The sequence below is a fragment of the Mustela putorius genome, unplaced genomic scaffold (assembly GCF_011764305.1).
Source record: "Mustela putorius furo isolate JIRA1106 unplaced genomic scaffold, ASM1176430v1.1 tig00000997_pilon_pilon_pilon, whole genome shotgun sequence".
Classification (NCBI taxonomy): Eukaryota; Metazoa; Chordata; class Mammalia; order Carnivora; family Mustelidae; genus Mustela; species Mustela putorius.
The window spans coordinates 4,805,021-4,823,517 of record NW_025421527.1 but is presented as its reverse complement, the minus strand read 5'-3'; the positions used below and the strand labels follow the sequence as shown (position 1 = coordinate 4,823,517).

Sequence of the window (18,497 nt, the reverse complement as noted above, 5' to 3'; positions counted from 1 at the left end):
TGGAGATTAAACCAGCCATTGGCGGGGTCCTGGCCCTCCTGATAATGGGTACAGTGTGCTCCTCCGGGCAGCTGGGAGGGGCCCCGCCCGCCGGCCAGCGCTCCCAGCTCTAACTTTCTCATCTCCATCTCACTTCCTGGGGTCTGGGGTGTGCAGAGGTCATGGCCTTTGAGAGAGAGCCAGGGTACACAGAAGGAATACAGGACACTTGGGGAGGAGTGCGGGCCAAGGATAACTGCAGCCCAGGCTCTGAAGTGGTGGTAGGTGAATGGGTCCCAAGAGAAGACATGAGAGGGGAGAGGAGGGTCGGAGGCAAAGTGCCGCGGGCGCGGATTCAGGGCCGGGAGAACTGGGGCTCGGAAGCGGGCTGGCCAGACAGGGACGGGGACCTGAGACCCCCTGTTCCAGAAGCAGGTGTGCTCAGGGCCGCAAGGGCGGAGGAGAAGGGTCCCAGCGACACAAAGCCCTGTGCTCCCGGCGGCTGAGGGTGACGGCTCGGGGAGGAAGTGCGCGGTCCCTCGGCGTCCCGACCCCAGCCACCCGCCCACCCGCGGGGAGAAGTGAATCACAGCTGGAAAGTCCATTTGCGGGGGGGGGGGCTGACTTTTGTCTCGCGGGGGAGGGGGGCGGCGGCGGGGCAGGCGGGGAGGAACCGGGAAACCGGGCCTCCCGGGCCCTGCGCCGGATGGCGGGGACAAAGGGGGCCGACCACGCCGGCGACCGCGGGACGCGGGGCTCCGGGGCCGAGGGGCGCCCGCCCGACCACGCGCGCGCCTCCCCCCTCCCGCCCGGCCCCTGCCCGAGCAACTTTCTTCCCGGGCGGCCGGGCCGGGGGCGGGGGTGGGGGTGGGGGGCGCGACGCGGCGCGATCGGTGCGCCCCCCCCCCGGGGACCCCGGCGCCCCCCCACCCCCCCACCCCGGCCCGGCCGCCCCGAGCCCACCTTGCTCGCCAGCTCCCGGCTCCGCTCGGTGCGCGCGCGAGTGAGCGACTCGATCCGAGACATGGTCGGGGCGGCGGCGGCGGGCGGTCCCGGGACAGGAAGGCGGCTCGCGCGCGCGGCCCCGCGCAGTTCCTCAAACGCGAGCCTGCCCGCGGGCCGGGGGCGGGGGCCGCCGCCCGCCCGCCCGCCCGCCCGCCGCCCCGCCGGCCCCGCGCGCCCTGCCCGCGCAGACCTCGGCCCCGGAGCCCCGCGCGCTCTGCAGGGAGCCCCGCCGCCCGCGCTGCCCGCGCCGCCAGGCCCCGCTCGCCGCTGGGGGCAGGGCAGGGGGAGGGCGGGGAAAGCCGGGGGAAGCGAAAGGCTGGTCTTTACCGGGCGTGGAGGCGAGGGTGCGCGCCCGAGAGCTCTCCCGCCAGCCCCCCGCCCCGCCCGGCCCCGCGCGGCTCCCGGCCCCGGCCCCGCCCCCGGGCCGGCCCCGCCCCACGGCCGGCCCCGCCCACGGCCCCGCCCCCTTCTCCGTGGGTGCCCCGAGGCCGGGAAAGTCCTTCCGTGTCTAACCCCGCTTCCCTCCGCTGTCACTCAGGCGGGAGCCGGCGGACTAGACAACGGCCCGCCCCCGGCCGGGGGCAGTTGGGGTCTGGCCCGGCTCCCCGCAAGAGGCGGGGTGGCCTGGGGCATTCTTTCGGGACCCTTGGCGGAAGCCTGAACCAACCTCCACCTTAGCTGGGGTTCCCGATGCTGGGAGCCCCCCTCCCCCGCCCAGTGTAACCTTCCCCATCAGAGTTCACCTCGGTCCCTGAGGCTCCCGCATCTCCGGAGAGCCTTGGGACAGAGCATCCTGCGCGCGCTTTCCGGCCAGGTTCTGGCCCCCCGCAGGTGTGAGGGGAGGAGGGGCGGGAGGCCCAGCGCAGAGCCCGCGGCTCCCCGCCCCGCCCCGCCCTGCCCGGGCTGCAGCCGGTTCGCAGCCCAACTCAGCACTCCTGTAGGCGCCAATTTTAGCCTCTGCCACTATTTTGGGCTCCATGTCTCACCGGGGCTGAGCCGGTTGGGCTCCTCACCCCCCAGCACCACCCCCACACTGCTCCTCTGGCCGGCCTCCTGCCTCACAACTCCTTCATCACCGTCTTCCTCACCCATTCCACCGTTTAGGATCTGTGCACAGCAAAGGCCAGAAACGAGGAGAGGGGACGACCCAGCCCAGGCTGGATGGAAATTAGAAAGCAGAAAAGGACTTTCCCAGGGTCAGCAGAGAGGCTGGTTCCTCCAGGCTTGCACCTGTGGGGGAGACCTCATGGGAAGGCCCTAGGAACTCCCCCCAACCAGCCATCCTGGCCTGGAACCCCAGACTTACCCTCCCCGCAATCAGCAGGCAGGGCGGAGGAATGTACTAAATTTAAAACCAGACAACCAGAAGCCAGAATCCAGGCCTCTGGCTCCACCCACTAGGGGCCCAGAGACCAGGGGTGGGCCAGGACCTCAGCTTTTCTCCCAGGCCTGGAGTGGGAGAATGCCACAGGCTACGGATGGTATCTTAAAAGCCCGTATGCTGCCGTGTGGGGACCCAGTGGGCGGACTGCGAGGCCAGGACCGGAATCCTGCGGTCTGAGAGCTTCTCAGGCCCCAGACTCTGAAGGTCTCCATGAAAGAAGCAGACCTAAGGTTCCAGCTTTTTCTGCCTCTGCCCCATCTCCAGTGGGCTTTGCCTCCCAGCCTGCCCCTCGCCCTTTATCTGCCTTTTCCCATTAGGAAATGAGTGGCAGGGGCTTGGGAGTGGGTACAGGAAACCCGTCCACCTTGAGACACACCTAGACCTTCCCTGAGCCAGGCCAGCTGCCTGACTTAATATTCATCCTCTGTAACTCTGGAATCGCTTCCAAAACCACCCCACTTGCATCCCAATCCCTCCAGCCACCCCACCCCAGTCCTATCCAGTGATACTTCCCAGATTTTCAGAAATTATTTTTTTAGATACCCTAAAACGAAAGGCAACCCTAATTTTGGCCAGAATCTTAAAGTGGCCATCCCCAGAGCTTGCGACTCTTGATCTTGGGGTTGTGAGTTCAAAACCCACTCTGGGTGTAACGATTTCTTGCAAATAAAATCTTAAAGGGCACCTGGTGGTGTAGTCCGTGGAGACTCCGACTCTTGGTTTCTGCTGGGCTCACAGTCTCCCAGTGGTGGGATCTAGCCTGGCATTGGGCTCCCCGCTCAGGGCGGAGGGTGCTCAAGATTCCCCCTCCCTCTCCTCTGTCCCCCCGTCCCTCCCCTTTTATTTATTTAAAAATAAATAGAATAAAATAGCTCCTTCAACTTGACAAATGTGGTCCATACACTTCATGGGTGGGGAGGCCGTGCCAGGCAGGGTCCTGGTGTTGGCCAGGAGATGGACAGTCAGAGTCCCAGGGACGCCCAGGCCTGAGAGCCACAGTGCCCACGAGTGTGTGTGTTCTTTCCGTGGCTCTGGACCTTGTCTATTCCAGGACAGAAAGACTGAGGCCTGACTGACTCCAGGGGCCATCCACCCCAAGATGGCGGAAGGGGAGAGAGGGGAGGAGCTGGTGAGGGGAGGTTCACTGACAAAGGCCTGCCGAGTCAAAGCCCAGGGTCCCCAACACAGCTCTGCCCCTTAATAACTGTGGGACCCTGAAGTTCTCTCGTCTGCAAAATGGAGATTAAAATTCTTATCTTTGTTATAAGAACGAAATGAGATGACCTCTGGAGAAGTGTTTTGTCCACATGATGACTCTAGTCAAATAGGAAGGAATAGCCACTTCCTCTCTCCCTGCCGGCCTTCTCTCCAGCCCCACCCCCATGTTTACCTGCCTCACTGCAGTCCCAAGCCCAGAGTGGGAGGGACAGCGGAGGGGGAGGCCCTGAGAGGCGCACACACATTCCTGAGTCTGGCAGAGGGGCGAGCCTGGACTGGGGAAAGGGACGGGAGGTGGGCAGGGAGCCCAGCGACTTTCCTGGGTCAGAGTCCCATGGCTCTTGGAGCTGCACAGGAGGGTGTTTCTGCTGGGGCTTCTCTCAATGCTCAGAAGCAGCCCCAGGTTGGAAAGTACTTGCATACTTGGCGCCGGGCGGGGTCGACGGGACAGACCGCCGGAGAGGAAAAGGGGGTGGCTCATTCTGCCCATAAATGAAGTGGAAATGCATTCACGGAGCAGGAGAGCTCCCGGTCCCACAGTTCACAGAGCCCAGGGCTTCGCAGGGCCTGGTGCTAAGAAGCAGGAGGGCAGAACACTTGTACCTCCCAGGGGCAGAACCACGCGGGCGTGCGCGGGTGTGCGTGTGCTCCCCCCAGGCTGCCCCTCCGCCCAGTAGTCTCTCCTTTCAACTCCTTCCGCCGCCGCATCCAACCATACAATTATAAGTGTAAAAGCACTTTGCAAACCCTAATACTCTCCAAAGAAGTAAAAAGGCTTGCTGTAATTACGATCATGATTGTATCCAACGGCTCAGATCTCCGCTGTCCACCTGGGGTAGCTACGGGAGGCCTCGAGGGAGGGAGCTGGGCGCCCTTCAGCCTCTGAAGCTTGTGCCCTTCCCCTCTTCCAGCTGTCCACTGCTAAAGCTGGCTAAAGCTGGCTAAAGCTGGCGTGCGGAGGCCTGGGGATCCCGGGAAAGCTGACGGATGCCCTGGGTACAGCGAGGGAGTCTGGGACAGCTAGTGCGCGAACCCCTGCCCTGAGGTCTGTCTCCCGGGAAGCTGGGGAGGGGAGCGGATGGGGGGTGAGGAGGACCAGGCCTCCTGCTTCCCCAGCGTCTCCTACCTTGGCCTTTCCGGTCATGCCCAGGAGGAAGCTGAGGGTGCGCTGCAGAGGGGAGCCTGTCCAGCTTCCAGAGCCCCGTTCCAGTTGGCTACAGCTAGGGGGGGCAGGGGTGAAGGAAAGGTGAAGAGAGAGAAACGGAGCTGGGAAAGCAGCCAGCTGCTCCCGGACTGACAGACGGGCGCCAGCGCAGGAACCTTGGCCTAGAGGTCTGAGGACAGCCTAGAGGGCCTGGAGACAGACCCCCCACAGCCCACCCCCACTTCCCAGATGCAGACAGATGTGGCCAGGCCCCTCTATCTGTGAGGAGGACTCCAGGCTCCTCCCCCGCCCTCCTACCTAACTCAGTCTCCTCTTGCTCGGCTCCCCACGGACAGATACACTGGCCTAGAGCTCTCCAGAGCCGCCTGCTCCATGCTCCCCTCAAAACACAAGCGCCTCTGTGCGACCCTCTGTGTGTCTGGAAAGGGCCTCTGGGCCTGAAGCCAATAAGGACTGGATTTCCTGGGATTTCATCAGCCCCATCCCATGAGCTAATCCCAAACCCAGAGCCAGGAGGATGTGTCAGCCGGAGGTCTTCAAGACACGGATCAGAGCTCCGCATCTTAAAGGGCCACAGCCAGCAGGCTCCACAGCACTGTCTAGGGGGCCAAGCCACTCTGGCCGGCTTGGGTGGCAGGAACCAAAGAGACAGGTGCTGATTCGATGCGCTGATTTTCATGGCCACAAAAATTTCCCAGACTCCACCGCAATTCCCGAGCTAGGCCTGCAGCCCCTGCCCTCCCCAGCCACTCCCCATTGGTCCATGATCTGAGCCTCCAAAGCTGTCCGTGGGGTCCTTGAGCACCGTCTCTCCGTGGGATGGTCCAACAGCCCATCTGCCCACTCAGCACTCTGTCAGTGACAACAGCAAACGAGTCCTGCTGTCTTATTCCTCTGACCAACTGGGGTCTGGGTACAACTTTTCTTTCCCTAATTGCCTTACTATCCAGTGGAGTTGCCGGAAATTTCTAACCCTTCCTTGGCTGAAGAATGAGAAGAGGTCGAATTCTTGGGCGGCTCGGAGAAAGGGGCATTTGGAGGGTTTTGAACAGAAATGTTAAGGGGAGGGGTGCCTGGGTGGCTCAGAGGTTATGTCCCACCCTTGATTCTGGCTCAGGTCATGATCTCAGGGTTACAAGATCAAGGCCGCCATCGGGCTCCCCACTCAGCACACAGTCTGCTTGAGGTTCTCCCTCACCCTCTGCCCCTCCCCACCACTCACATGCACCTGGTCTAAATAAATATCTTTTTTTTTTAAATGTTAAGGGGAGGGACACCTGGGTGGCTCAGTGGGTTAAAGCCTCTGCCTTCGGCTCAGGTCATGATCCCAGGGTCCTGGGATCGAGCCCCGCATCGGGCTCTCTGCTCAGCGGGGAGCCTGCTTCCCCTCCTCTCTCTCTGCCTGCCTCTCTGCCTACTTGTGCTCTCTGTCAAATAAATAAATAAAATCTTTAAAAAAAAAATGTTAAGGGGAGCAACGTTTCAGGAAGCAGAGACCCTTGGAGTTACAACATCCGCGGTCCAGGCCCATCACCCCTCTCCCAACAAGGCCTTTGAAGGGCTGCAGGTCTCCCAAACTCACCTTTGGCTGAGGGCAGCGGTGGAGGACTGGCATAAGGTCCCTGCCAACACAGAAGGAGACCAGAGGTGTCAGGCTAAAGCCAGACAAAGACACCGGGGCTGCCTCCCCCGCCCCCTCCACCCAGGTCAGGTTCCCAAGCTGCAGGTGCTCCTGCGGGTCCTGGCGGCTGGTGCCCAGGAGGAGGGAGGGAGGTGGGGTCTGAGTGGACCAGAGCGGAGGGGCCAGCGAGCCAGCAGGGGCGGAGGCGGACGTCTCAGTCCTGCTTCTGGGAACGGGGAGAACAGAGCTTTCACCCCAGCTCCCAGCTCACAGGGTCTCCTCCTGAGGACAAGGTCCATCACAGCTAAGTGTCCTCCCTCTCTGGGGACAGGGGGAGCTGGGGAGCCGCAATCTGTCTCATGTCCTCCTTTATTGGAAGGATAGTCTTAGAATGCCAAAGTGCTGAATTCCCATCTCTCACCGGAACAGAGGCATTCTGGTGTTGCCAAGGGTGTGTGGTTAAACGGAACCCAGGAACACCCAGCCGCACCTGAGGGGTGGTGGCGAGACGAAGAGGGAAGGGGCCAGAGCGGCCTCGCTCCCCACCCCCACTCACCAGCCGGATCGGAGCACCCCAAGAGGCTACTGATGCCACTCATGGATACAGACTTGGAGAGCACGCCAGGGGCCGAGTGGTCCAAAGCGCCGGCAGACGGATGACAGCAATTCTGACCCTAGAATCACATGGAGAACGCTCACAGGAAGTCAGGCTTCATCCTACTCCTGCTCTGCGTGCACCCACTTTCCCGCAGAAGGCTACCTCCACGGCCTCTCTGTACTTCCCACGTCTGCGACATGGCGACATTCCACCGGGAATCCCTGGCAAGTCATTCCTGCCACTTAGCCTTCAGCCCTCTGCTGCAGCTCAAGCCCAGCACAGAGAATCACTTAGAAAAACTGTACCCCAGGGGCGCCTGGGTGGCTCAGTGGGTTAAAGCCTCTGCCTTCGGCTCGGGTCATGATCTCAGGGTCCTGGGATCGAGCTCCGCATCGGGCTCTCCACTCAGCGGGGAGCCTGCTTCCTCCTCTCTCTCTGCCTGCCTCTCTGCCTACTTGTGATCTGTCTGCCAAATAAATAAAAAGAAAAAAAATGTACCCCAAAGTGTTTCCAGACACGACAGACTCAAGCTATAGAGGCCAGGCAGGTAATAAAAAGGAAAGGACATGACTGACAGCCTGGGGGTAAGACAAAAGGCAGCAGGAACATTCATGAACCACACACCCAACCCTTAGGAAATGTTTTTCTCAAGCCTACATGAAGCATTATAAAAACTGGTCATGAATTGGGTCATAAGGCAAATTTCAACATATTTCAAATCACCTGTATCATAGAGACCACAGGAAACAAGCCAGAAATCCTTTTCCAATGGACAGGATGAGGAACCCGGGGTGTATCACATCAAAGTACTTGTCAACAGAGAAAAGGAAACACACTAGAGCTCGCCTCACAATCAGGGTGAATCTCACAAGCACAACAGTAAGGGAAAGAGTCAAGACACAAAAAAGGTATGTCCTGTATGATTACATTCATACAAAGTTTAAAATACGTAAAACTAGGAGTGCCTGGGGGACTCAGTCAGTGAAGCATCTGCTTCCGGCTCAGGTCATGATCTCGGAGCCCCATGTTGGGTGTACAGAGTACTTAAAAATAAAATCTTAAAAATAAAGATATTTTATAACAATAGTAAATGAGATAAAATCTTTAAAAATTAAATAAAAATAAACCATAAAATCTCTTTAAAAAGATATTTTATAACAACAATAATGAAAATACTATAGAACCACAGAGCAAAACTTGTGAGAATTGGCCAAAGTAGTTTTTCGGACGGAGTTTATAGCCTTAAAATGTTTATATCAAAAAAATTTAAAAGCTGAAAATTAATGAACTAGGTCAACTTCAAAAGGTTAGAAAAAGAACAGAAGAAGCTCAACGAAAACAGAAGGAAGGATATAGTACGGATAAAAGCGGAAAGCTGAGCACCTGGATGACGCATTTGGCCAAGGATGTGAATCACGATCTCAGGGAGGTGAGTTTGAGCCTCACGTTGGGCAGAAAGATTACTTAAAAAAAAAAAAAATTAAAAAGGCAAAAATCAACAGAGCAGTAAACACAAAACAGGATCAATAAAGCCAAAAATTGTAGACAACTTTCGGGCAGACGGAGGGAAGGGACAAACTGAGGAAGAATGTGAGACAGACCCAGTGATTGGAAAGGCAGGAGAAGGGGCGCCTGAGGGGCTCAGTGGGTTAAGCCCCTCCCTTTGGCTCAGGTTATGATCTCAGGGTCCTGGGGTCAGGCCTGCATCGGGCTCTCTGCTCAGCAGGGAGCCTGCTTCCACCCACCTCTGCCTGCCTCTCTGCCTACTTGTGATCTCTCTCTCTCTGTCAAATAAATAAATAAAATCTTAAAAAAAAAAAAAGGAAAGCAGGAGAAAACTGCCCACAACTTGATGATAGCAATTTTAAAAAAGGTTTTATTTATACTTTTATCAAACTAAGTGCTTTTGATTCAAAATTAATAATTGCTGAGTGATAGTGGTATAAAATTTTCTCTAAAAATAGAAAAGGTTTTATTTATTTATTTGAGAGAGAAAGAGTGAGAGAGGGGGAAGACATGCACGAGAAGGGCAGGGTCAGAGACTCCCCGTTGGGTGATGTAGGACTTGATCCTGGGACTCTGGGATCATGACCTGAGCTGAAGGCAGACACTTAACCAACCAAGTCACCCAGGCATCCTGATGATAGCAATTTTGAAAATGCAAACAAAATCCCTTATAAAAATGCATATGTATATCTATATATAACTTAATAAAATTAAGTCTAGAAGAAATAGAAAGTCTGAATGGTCCTATTAAAGAAATGGAATTGGTAGTTAATTAATTTCTATAAATAAAACAAAATGCACCAGGCCATAGATGTCCATTGACAGATGAATGGATAAAGATGTGGTATATGTATACAATGGAATACTATGCAACCATCAAAAATGAAATCTTGCCATTTGCAATGACGTGAATGGAACTAGATGGTATTATGCTAAGCGAAATAAGTCAGAGAAAGACAATTATCATATGATCTCACTGATATGAGGAATTTGACAGAAAAGACAGAGGATCAGAGGGAAAGGGAGGAAAAAATGAAACAAAACAAAGCCAGAGATGGAAACAAACCATTAGATACTACTAATCTCAGGAAACAAACTGAAGGTTTCTGGAGAGGAGGGAGGTGGGAGAGGTGGGGTGGCTGGGTGATGGACTTTGGGGAGGGCATGTGCTATGGTGAGTGCCATGAATTGTGTAAGACTGGTCAATCACAGACTTGTACCCCTGAAACAAATAATTCATCCTAAGAATACAAGGGTGGCTTAACATGAGAAAAATCTTTACATATAATTCCCCTCAGTAACATATTCAAGGAGGAACATAACTATCTCTGCAAAAGCAGAAAAGCAGAGAATAAAATTCAATATTTGTTGTTAAACCAAAGCCTTGGCAGTTAGGAATAGAAGAAATCTTCCTTAACCTGATAAAAAGTGTTCTTTAAACACTTACAGCCAAAAATCAATTTCAATAACATGTGGTCCCTCTAAAATCAGAAACAAGGAAACCATTCTCGTGAATAGAAACACCAAAATACACTGCACAGTGCTTTTTTCATTAAAAAAAAAAAAAAAAAAAAACAAGACTACTGTTATCACATTCCTACTCAGCACTACAGTAGGATTCTGGCCAGCACAGAGGGCAAGAAAAAGAAAGGAAAGGAATAAATTTTGGAACAAAAGAAACGAAGCTCATTTACAGATGACATAATTATCTACTTAGAGAAGAAAAAAAAATCACAGATAAATTGTTATAAAAAGGGGTGCCTGGGTGGCTCAGTTGGTGAAGCATCTGCCTTCAGCTCAGGTCATGATTTCCAGGTCCTGGGATCGACCCAGCACATGGTGCCTTGCTCAGCGGGGAGCCTGCTTTTCCCTCTCCCTCTGCTTCCTCCCCCTGCTCATGCTCGTGCTCATGCTCTGTGTCTCTCTCTCTCAAATAAATAAAATCTCTTTTTTTTTTGAGATTTTATTTATTTATTTGACAGAGAGATCACAAATAGGAAGAGAGGCAGGCAGAGAGGAGGAAGCAGGCTCCCTACTGAGCAGAGAGCCTGATTCGGGTCTCAATCCCAGGACCCTGAGACTATAACATGAGCCAAAGGCAGAAGTCCAAAAACTGAGCCATCTAGGTGCCCCCAAAAGTAGAATTTTTTAAAAAGATTTTATTTATTTGACAGCGACAGAGACAGTGAGAGAGGGAACACAAGCTGGGTGAGAGGGAGAGGGAGAAGCCGGCTTCCCGCTGAGCAGGGAGCCTGAGGTGGGGCCTGGTCCCAGGACTCCCAGATCAGGACCCAAGCCAAAGGCAGACGCTTAATGGCTGAGTCACCCAGGAGCCCCATAAAATAGAATCTTTTAAAAAAAGTGGATAAAGGCTTGGACAGATGTTTCACAAAGGATGAAATGTACATAGCCAATAAGATTATGAATAAGTGGGGTGCCTGGATGGCTTATTCTGCTAAACATTTGATTTCAGCTCACGTTGTTTTCTCAGGGATAATGCCCACATCAGATCCAGTGCTGAGCCTGTAAGCCTGTAGTCTGCTTGGGATTCTCTCTCTCTCCCTAGCCCTTACCTCTCCCCTACCATGGTCTCTCTCTCTCTCTCAAAAAAAAAAAAAAAAAAAAAGAAAAAGAAAGAAAGAAAGAAAAATGCCCAACAAACTGTTTCAACAGGGACATGCAAATTAAAACCATAATGAGATACCTCTAAGACATCCACCAGAATGACTAAAATTTAAAACAACAAAAGTATAATATACCTAAGAATAAAATCTTAAAAATATATATATACCTAAGAATACATCTATATCTACAAGGTCTGTATGGGGAAAAAATAATATTAGAGAGGTGTACTATCTTCATAGAAAGGAAGAAGCAACATTGTACAGATGTCAACTTTCCCTAAATTATTGTCCAGATTCATTGCAATTCCAACTAAAATCTCAAACATGTTTTAATGCATGTTTTGTATATACGTTATGCTTTGATAAATGTTTACTTTTTAAAAATTAAGAAATTCAGGGGTGCGGGGCGCCTGGGTGGCTCAGTGGGTTAAGCCTCTGCCTTCAGCTCAGGTCATGATCTCAGGTCCTGGGATCGAGTCCCGCATCGGGCTCTCTGCTCAGCAGGGAGCCTGCTTCCTCCTCTCTCTCTGCCTGCCTCTCTGCCTGCTTGTGATCTCTGTCTGTCAAATAAATAAATAAATAAATCTTAAAAAAGAAAAAAAAAGAAATTCAGGGGTGCTTGGCTGTCCCAGTTGGCGGAGCACGTGACTCCTGATGTGGGAGTTGTGAGTTCGAACCCCACATGGGGTGTAGAGATTCCTTAAAAGGAAAATATTTAAAAATAAAATTAGAAATTAGGAAATTCTGTTTATGTAAAGTCACCACAGGAGAAGGAAAAGACAAACCGTTTTTCTCCATGTGGTGAAAAGATCATTGCAATGTGTATAACAACAAAGGCGAGACATGGGCAGAGACAGGAAGAGGAAACACAGAGGATCTGTGTGCCCAGGAGAGGATGCTCAGCCGCACGTACCGTCGGGGTCGGCGCCTCGGTGGGGGTTATGGTCACTAGACCAGCAGGATTACGAAGTCTCAGGCCTCAGAATGCCGGGAAAGACGAGGATCAAGAGTGCCTCTCCCACACTTCGGAGGGGGAGGAAACAGTCTGCCGCGATCTTGTAAGTTTGAGGCGCGCTGTCACCCCTCGGCTCCCCCACCGAGGTGTCTGCCCTCGGGAAACGCTTACAAATGTGGCCAGAAGACTGACAACAGCAGGTTCACGGTGACGCTGCTCGAACAGCAGAGCCGACACTGTCTACACGTTCGAGGGCAGAGTGGAATGGGAACGAATAAACCGGAACCGTCAGCAACACATTGATAAAAATTAGATAGAGTGTGGACTGAAAATGCAGATTATAGACCATTTTGTACCACGTAACATCATTGTTTTAAAATAATTTTAAAATTAAAATTAATATATTATTAGGTAATGCATATATATTTGTGTTAAACTATAAAGAAATGTGGATGGGTTATAAAGCACATTCAAGGAAGTGATGATCTCTGGTGGGGCAGGGAGGGAGCAGCAGAGGGGACAAGGGCCAGACCAAGACCCCGGGCACTGGTGGTGTTCAAGGGCTAGCGGTGGGCGCTGATTTACTGGGCATTCGATTTCAAACATGGACTTAAAGATGAAAGGGAGGGTCGCCTGGCTGGCTCAGCAGGCGCAGCAAGGGACTCTTAATCTTAGGGCTCTGGGTTTGAGCCCCATGTTGGGGGTAGAGATTACTTAAAAATAAAATCTTAGAGGCATCAAGGGTGGCTCAGTGGGTTAAAGCCTCTGCCTTCGGCTCAGGTCATGATCCCAGGGTCCTGGGATTGATCAAGCCCCGCATCCATCGGGCTCTCTGCTCAGCGGGGAGCCTGCTTCCTCCTCTCTCTCTGTCTGCCTCTGCCTACCTGTGATCTCTGTCTGTCAAATAAATAAATAAAATCTTTTTAAAATAAATAAATAAATAAAAATAAAATCTTAGGAAAAAAGAGAGAGAGAGACAGAGAGGGAAATACAGCAGGGGGTCCTAGTCACTCTGGCAAAGGGAAGAGCGCAGGCCCCACTTAAGGAGTCTGAACTAGGAGAAGCTTGGTGGGCGCAGTTGGGGTGGAGCCTGCAACTCCTGATCTCCGGGTCCTGAGTTCCAGCCCCACGTTGGGTGTGGCGTCTGGTTAAGAGGAAGAAAAAAAAAAAAAGACATCTGAATCTTTTTTTTTTCTTTTTTTTTTTTAAATGTTATCTCTAGGCCCAATGTGGGGCTGGAACTCAGGACCCGGAGATTAAGCGTCACGGGCTCTCCTGACTGAGCCGGCCAGCAGCCCCAGCGCTGAGTCTTAGAGGGTCAGCTCTGCGCTGGCCACACAGAGTACCTCCTGGGGGCCCCAGGCACCCCCTCTGCAGGCCGAGGGTCACCCTCGTGCGCCTCGGAGCTTTTGGCCCCTCGACCTCAGTGGTGTTTGTAAGCACTGGCTCTGGAGGAAGAAACAAAAACACCAACATGTAGACAGGGAGAAGCACAGGGGGAGGGCTTGAAGATTAGGAGGAGAGGAGAGGGGAGGGGGGAGGAGTAGGAGCAGGGCAGGAAGGTAGGGAGCAGGCGGGGCTGAGGGAGAGCAGGGGAGGGGGTCTGCGTGTCCTCGGGCTCAGCCTCTGCACTGGGCACTTGAACTTCCTTCTTTTTTTGTTTTTCTTTTCAAAATAATCATAACTTTATCTTATTATTTTATTTTTTTAAAGAAGAAAAAAAATTTATTTATTTATCTGACAGAGATCACAAGTAGGCAGAGAGGCAGGCAGAGAGAGAGGAGGAAGCAGGCTCCCTGCTGAGCAGAGAGCCCGATGTGGGGCTTGATCCCAGAACCCTGGGATCATGACCTGAGCTGAAGGCAGAGGCTAAACCCACTGCGCCACCCAGGCGTCCTCAAAATAATCATAACTTTAAAAGGCAGTTTTTATTATCCTGAGTTTTGGAGAGAGCTCTAGGTCCTCTAGCAGGTACGTGAAGGATCTGGAAGCTGGTCTGCCTCCCCACCCTGCTCCTCCTGCAGCACCGCGCCGGAGGCGGCCGTGGGGAGGCGGCGGGAGGAGCAGGGTCCAGCCACGGTCTGCAGCGGCCCGTCTCCCTTACCCTCTCTGCCAAGCCACAGGCCGGCCCTAGGAGGCTGGTGTTGGGGCTCCTGGCCAGCTAGAGGAGGAGCTGGAGGGATTGAGCTTAGCTGACGCAGGGGTGCCCCTAAAGGCCTGTGTATCCCCAGGGGTCCCTAGGTCCTGGCTTGAGATCCGCCAGATGCGTTCCCTTAAGCCCGAAGGCAGCGCAGACTCTGTGCCCCTTCTCATGCACCAGTCTATGATTCTCTTGTTAGAGATCACTGCCTTTCAGGGCATGAGACGCCTGGTTTCTTCCCACATGGTCTAAGTTGGGCTCCAAGCTGAGAAATGTGGAGCCCACAGGAAGAAGTGGTTATCACAATTAGGGGAACAGGAGCCTTTTCATGAGAGGAGCAGAGAGGTCCACATCAGCGCAGAGCTCAGACTCAGAGAGGTGGGGACAGCGGGTCGTAGAGAGAGAGGCAGGGGCAGGACACCAGGAGTGGGGGACAGGGCGCGCGGACCCGGGGAGGCGGACAGAGGGCTACACACACAGCAGACACAGCCTCAGTGAGTCGGAGTTGGGACAAGGTCCAGGCACAGACAGGCCCGGCGGCTGGCAGGACAGAGGGGCACAGAGCGGTGGCTCGACAGACAAGGGGGCAGGAGACGGGGAGAAGGCGCTGGCCTCCGTGGGGACGCTTGTCCATACCGCGTGGGCGGGCTGACTGCCTTGGCTCTGCGACCCCAGAAAGTTGTCCAGCTGCTCTCGGCTCTGCAGCAAGACGGCCTCCCTGGCGCCTGTGCATCCCGGTGCCTGCAGTTCGTGCCTGAAACACACATTGTCACCACTGCCCTCAGTGCCTAGTGGCTAGTGACGGGCACCAGGGAGGGGCACCGCCCCACCGGGCCCTTCCTGATGGCACAAATGCCGCCCAGACCCAAACTGGGCTTCTGGGGCTGTGCTTTTTGCGAAGCTGCGGGCAAGGGTGGCCCCTGCTGGCCACGGGGCTGTACTGTCCTCGGAAGGGACACCGGCGCTCGCCAGACCCCACGGCAAGCTGCAGTCTCATTCCTTGCCCGGATTCTGATGCCCAGCTTTGCCCCTTCAAAGCCCAAGGGGCAGAATCAGTGCCTGACGGCGAAAGGCGACCCCTGAAAGGCCCTGCGATACAGCTAGCCCCCCATGGCGATCCCCAGGGCATCTCTGCCTCCGACGGGCTGCTCTCTGGAAGGTTTCATGAGCCCCGTGGGCCAGGCTTCCCAGTCGAGTCCGTTCAGGGCCCTCTCCTTCCCGCAGCTCAGCCCGCTGGGCCCAGGAGCTTGGTCTACTCACCTGAGCTGAGCGAACCTGCCCCTGGGGACCACGGCCAGAGCGGTCAGTGCCCTTCCTCTCAGAGACCCGTCACACTGAGCTCTCCACGTTGACCCCCAGACCTCCTCTCTGACTTCCCCTGTCTTTGGGGAAGTGGTCGGGGGTTTTCCAGAAGGGGAGGAGAGCCGGTCCCCGTCTTCGGCAGGAAGATGCACACAGCCCTCTCCTCGCCCTGCGCTGCTGTACGGACAAGCCTACGACGTCCTGCGTCTGGGTCAGCCCAGAACCAGCAATGCCCCAGCCCGGGGATGCTGCCCAAGGGGTCTCCGAAGCTCTCTGGGCTCACTTCCCTCAGCTGCACAGGGACAAGTTCGGGCCCCATGATGCCTGGGTCCCTTCCAGCTCTATGGGTCAGTGAAACCCAGAGTGGGAGGTGGAGGCGATATGGCCTGTTCCTTCCCTTCCACGGCCTCCCCCACCTGCCCCCAGACCAGCCAGAGAGGAGCGAGGGGGGCCGCACTTTGAAAAGCAGGGTCATCTCCCCCAAAAGCCAGAGACAGGCCGGGTTCAGACTCTCCAGGGAGGGCCAGGGCCCAGGTACCCTCAGCCCCCGGCATCTCTGCCTCACCCCTTTCTCCAGGGTCTGGGACTTGAGGAAAGGAGGGGCAGGGGCCCACGGGCGTTACCTGCTCAGTGGGTCCTCGTGCTCCCTGCCTGGCCCCCAGCTGTGTCTTTTGAACGGGCTGTGGTTGTGGCCATGGGCACGGAAGGCCCCTGACCTCCGGAGGGGTACAGCGTGGAAGCCATCTCGCTTCTGTGTTTTTCCCTCCTCCTCCTCCTCCTCCTCGTCTTCCTCCTCGTCTTCCTCCAGCTGCTCTCCGGACTCGACTGCAGAGAGGCAGCGGCGAGTGTGGCCTTGGGACACCAGGTCTCCGCCTGCGAGGAACACCTCTGGGACGTCTCCGTTCATGGGAGGCACCCACGGGCCAGTCTGAGTCAAGAAGACAAAGGGGCGAGAGGAGTTCTAGAATCCTGGAATCCTGGGATGGGGGGGTTGGGGGGTATCACAGCCAACCCTTCCCTTCCTGAGGCGCGGAGCTGGGGCGTGGCCGGCCCAGAGCCCAGAGGGGTAAGCAGCTTCGCTGACTCCCAGCCCGGGGCTCTCTCCAGGGTGTGAGGACATCTTCGTTCCCCCAGGATGCGCCCATGTCCTGAGCCCTGACCAGCACAGCAGAAAACCCAGCCGAGCAAAGAGACAGATACCGTTCCTGTCCTCAAGGAATTCACAGCCCCTGTGCACACGCGTGTATGCGTGTGTGTGTAGGAGTGTGTGCGTACATGCATACGTGTGTGCACACGTGTGTGTGTGCAGAGACAGAAGCCCAAATCACAGATGACTGAGTGGCCAGAGTGGCTAGTGAGGTGCGACAGAAGGCTGTGGGGTGTGGAAGGAGTGAGCTCATAGCCCCTCAGAAAACTCAGGAAGGTGCCAGGGTGGCTCCGTGGGTTAAGCGTCTGTCTTCGGCTCAGGTCATGATCCCAGAGTCCTGGGATCGAGCCCCACATCGGGCTCCCCGCTCAGCCGGGAGCCTGCATCCCCCCATCCCGTCTACCAAATAAATAAATAAAATCTTTAATTAAAAGAAAAGAAAACTCAGCAAGAGGAAACCGAAGGGAGTGGCCTGACGGGTCCAGAGGGACGAGTGGTTGGCTTCAAGGGGGGAGTCTAGGCAGACAGAGGGGCGGGGAGGACGGCTTGGCCCCTCCAAGGCTGCTCATGTGGAAGGAGCAGAGCCGGAAGTCCTCTCTCCAGAAGCAGAGTGCTGGACACCACTGGCCGCCACCTGGAAGTTTCTTCTGTCCCTGACGTGAGCACTATTCTCGCCACCCAATACCCCCGCGCCCGGCGGCCCTGGGGCCAGCCTCAGTGAGTCTCAGAGTTAAAAACCCTCAGGAGCTCTTAAAGTTGACGCTGAGACGCCCCACTCCTCAACAAAGGACCAAGGACCCCGAGGTGGGGGGCGGGCGGGACCTCTCCTTTCCTGCTGGCCCCTGTGCTGCTGTGTCCTAGGCCCTGTCCCTATGGGGTCTTCTGCTAGCAGGAGTCTCCCAGTGGAGCTGCTGGGAGGGCCCCGGAGGACCAGCTGGCGGGGAGCCAGAGCCCTCCCCTGACCCGCAGGCTCTCCACGAGGGTGCCCAGCCTCTGCCTGTCACCTTACTCCCCACCACCCACACCAGAAGTCCCACTGTCGGAAGGTGGCTCCTTCAAGGCAATCTTCCTACTGTCCCTACAACCTGTCCCCACCCCTTGCTCCACCCAGCTCCAGAGAGAGGCCCTTGTGCTGTCCCGGCCACAGCGCGGAAGGAAGGGGGTGAGTGCTTGGGCCAAGGCAGGTGCACCTGCGGCCCCACCAACGGCTCTGTGGACAGAGGGGGAAGGGAGAGGCCTGGAAAGCTGGGCCACGCTCCTCACACCGGGTAGCCACGGGGGGGGGGTGGGCGTGGGGCCCGCAGCCAGCCGCCAGGACAGGTCCGCTCTCTGCGTCTGCGAACACGGCCTGGTGCACCTGATGTGCCGGCTAGAAATGGGACGGGCAGACCCATGGCCAGCACGGCACGGTCCCAGGGCCAGCACCTCAGCCTGCCCTCTAAGGGTCTCCAGAGCTGGTGGGGGGGGCAGGGAGGGGGAAATGCACACAAAGTATTGTGAGAGGCTGGGGTGGAGGCAAGGGGAGGACCGGGGGTGCTCCCTGGGAACAGAGGAGCAGGGGGGGCTGGAAAGGGGGCGGAGACCTCACAAAAGAGGCCAAAGGCCTGAGTCACCAGCCCCAGCTTCTGTCTGCTACACCCGTCCCCGTGGCATGCGTGGCGCCGGCTTTGGTGGGAAGCATTTCTTCCCCTCTGTCCCTGGGGATGCTACCTGCTGCAGAGGGTCCGTGGGAGACAGAGGCTCTGGTCCTGAACGCCCACCCTTCTTCCTCGGGCTCCGACCAGCTGGAGTCTGGCCTCTTCGGGGAGACCCACCTTTGCCCAGCGCCTGCGTCACTCATTCCCGGCCTCCGC

At 55.7% G+C, this 18,497-nt stretch overlaps 1 protein-coding gene across 16 annotated transcripts in view; it reads right to left on the bottom strand.

Moving 5' to 3' along the window:
- The window catches only part of ARHGEF2 (Rho/Rac guanine nucleotide exchange factor 2), a 38,350-nt gene extending 19,853 nt beyond the window's left edge, over nucleotides 1-18,497 (bottom strand). For 4 of the 16 annotated variants that reach the window (XM_045086756.1, XM_045086757.1, XM_045086760.1 and 1 more), the window contains exons 1-6: nucleotides 18,355-18,496; nucleotides 16,121-16,425; nucleotides 14,832-14,949; nucleotides 6,929-7,046; nucleotides 6,334-6,373; nucleotides 4,713-4,806 (exon numbers count right to left, since the gene is read on the bottom strand). In XM_045086756.1, coding sequence (XP_044942691.1) covers nucleotides 4,713-4,806; nucleotides 6,334-6,373; nucleotides 6,929-7,046; nucleotides 14,832-14,949; nucleotides 16,121-16,404 — 654 coding nt within the window. In that variant the 5' untranslated portion in view covers nucleotides 16,405-16,425; nucleotides 18,355-18,496. Of the gene's footprint in view, nucleotides 1-942; nucleotides 1,126-4,712; nucleotides 4,807-5,048; nucleotides 5,184-6,333; nucleotides 6,374-6,928; nucleotides 7,047-12,013; nucleotides 12,296-14,831; nucleotides 14,950-15,455; nucleotides 15,560-16,120; nucleotides 16,426-18,354 lie in introns of those variants that run through there. The other 12 variants (XR_006608576.1, XM_045086754.1, XM_045086755.1 and 9 more) reach the window with 7 other exon arrangements.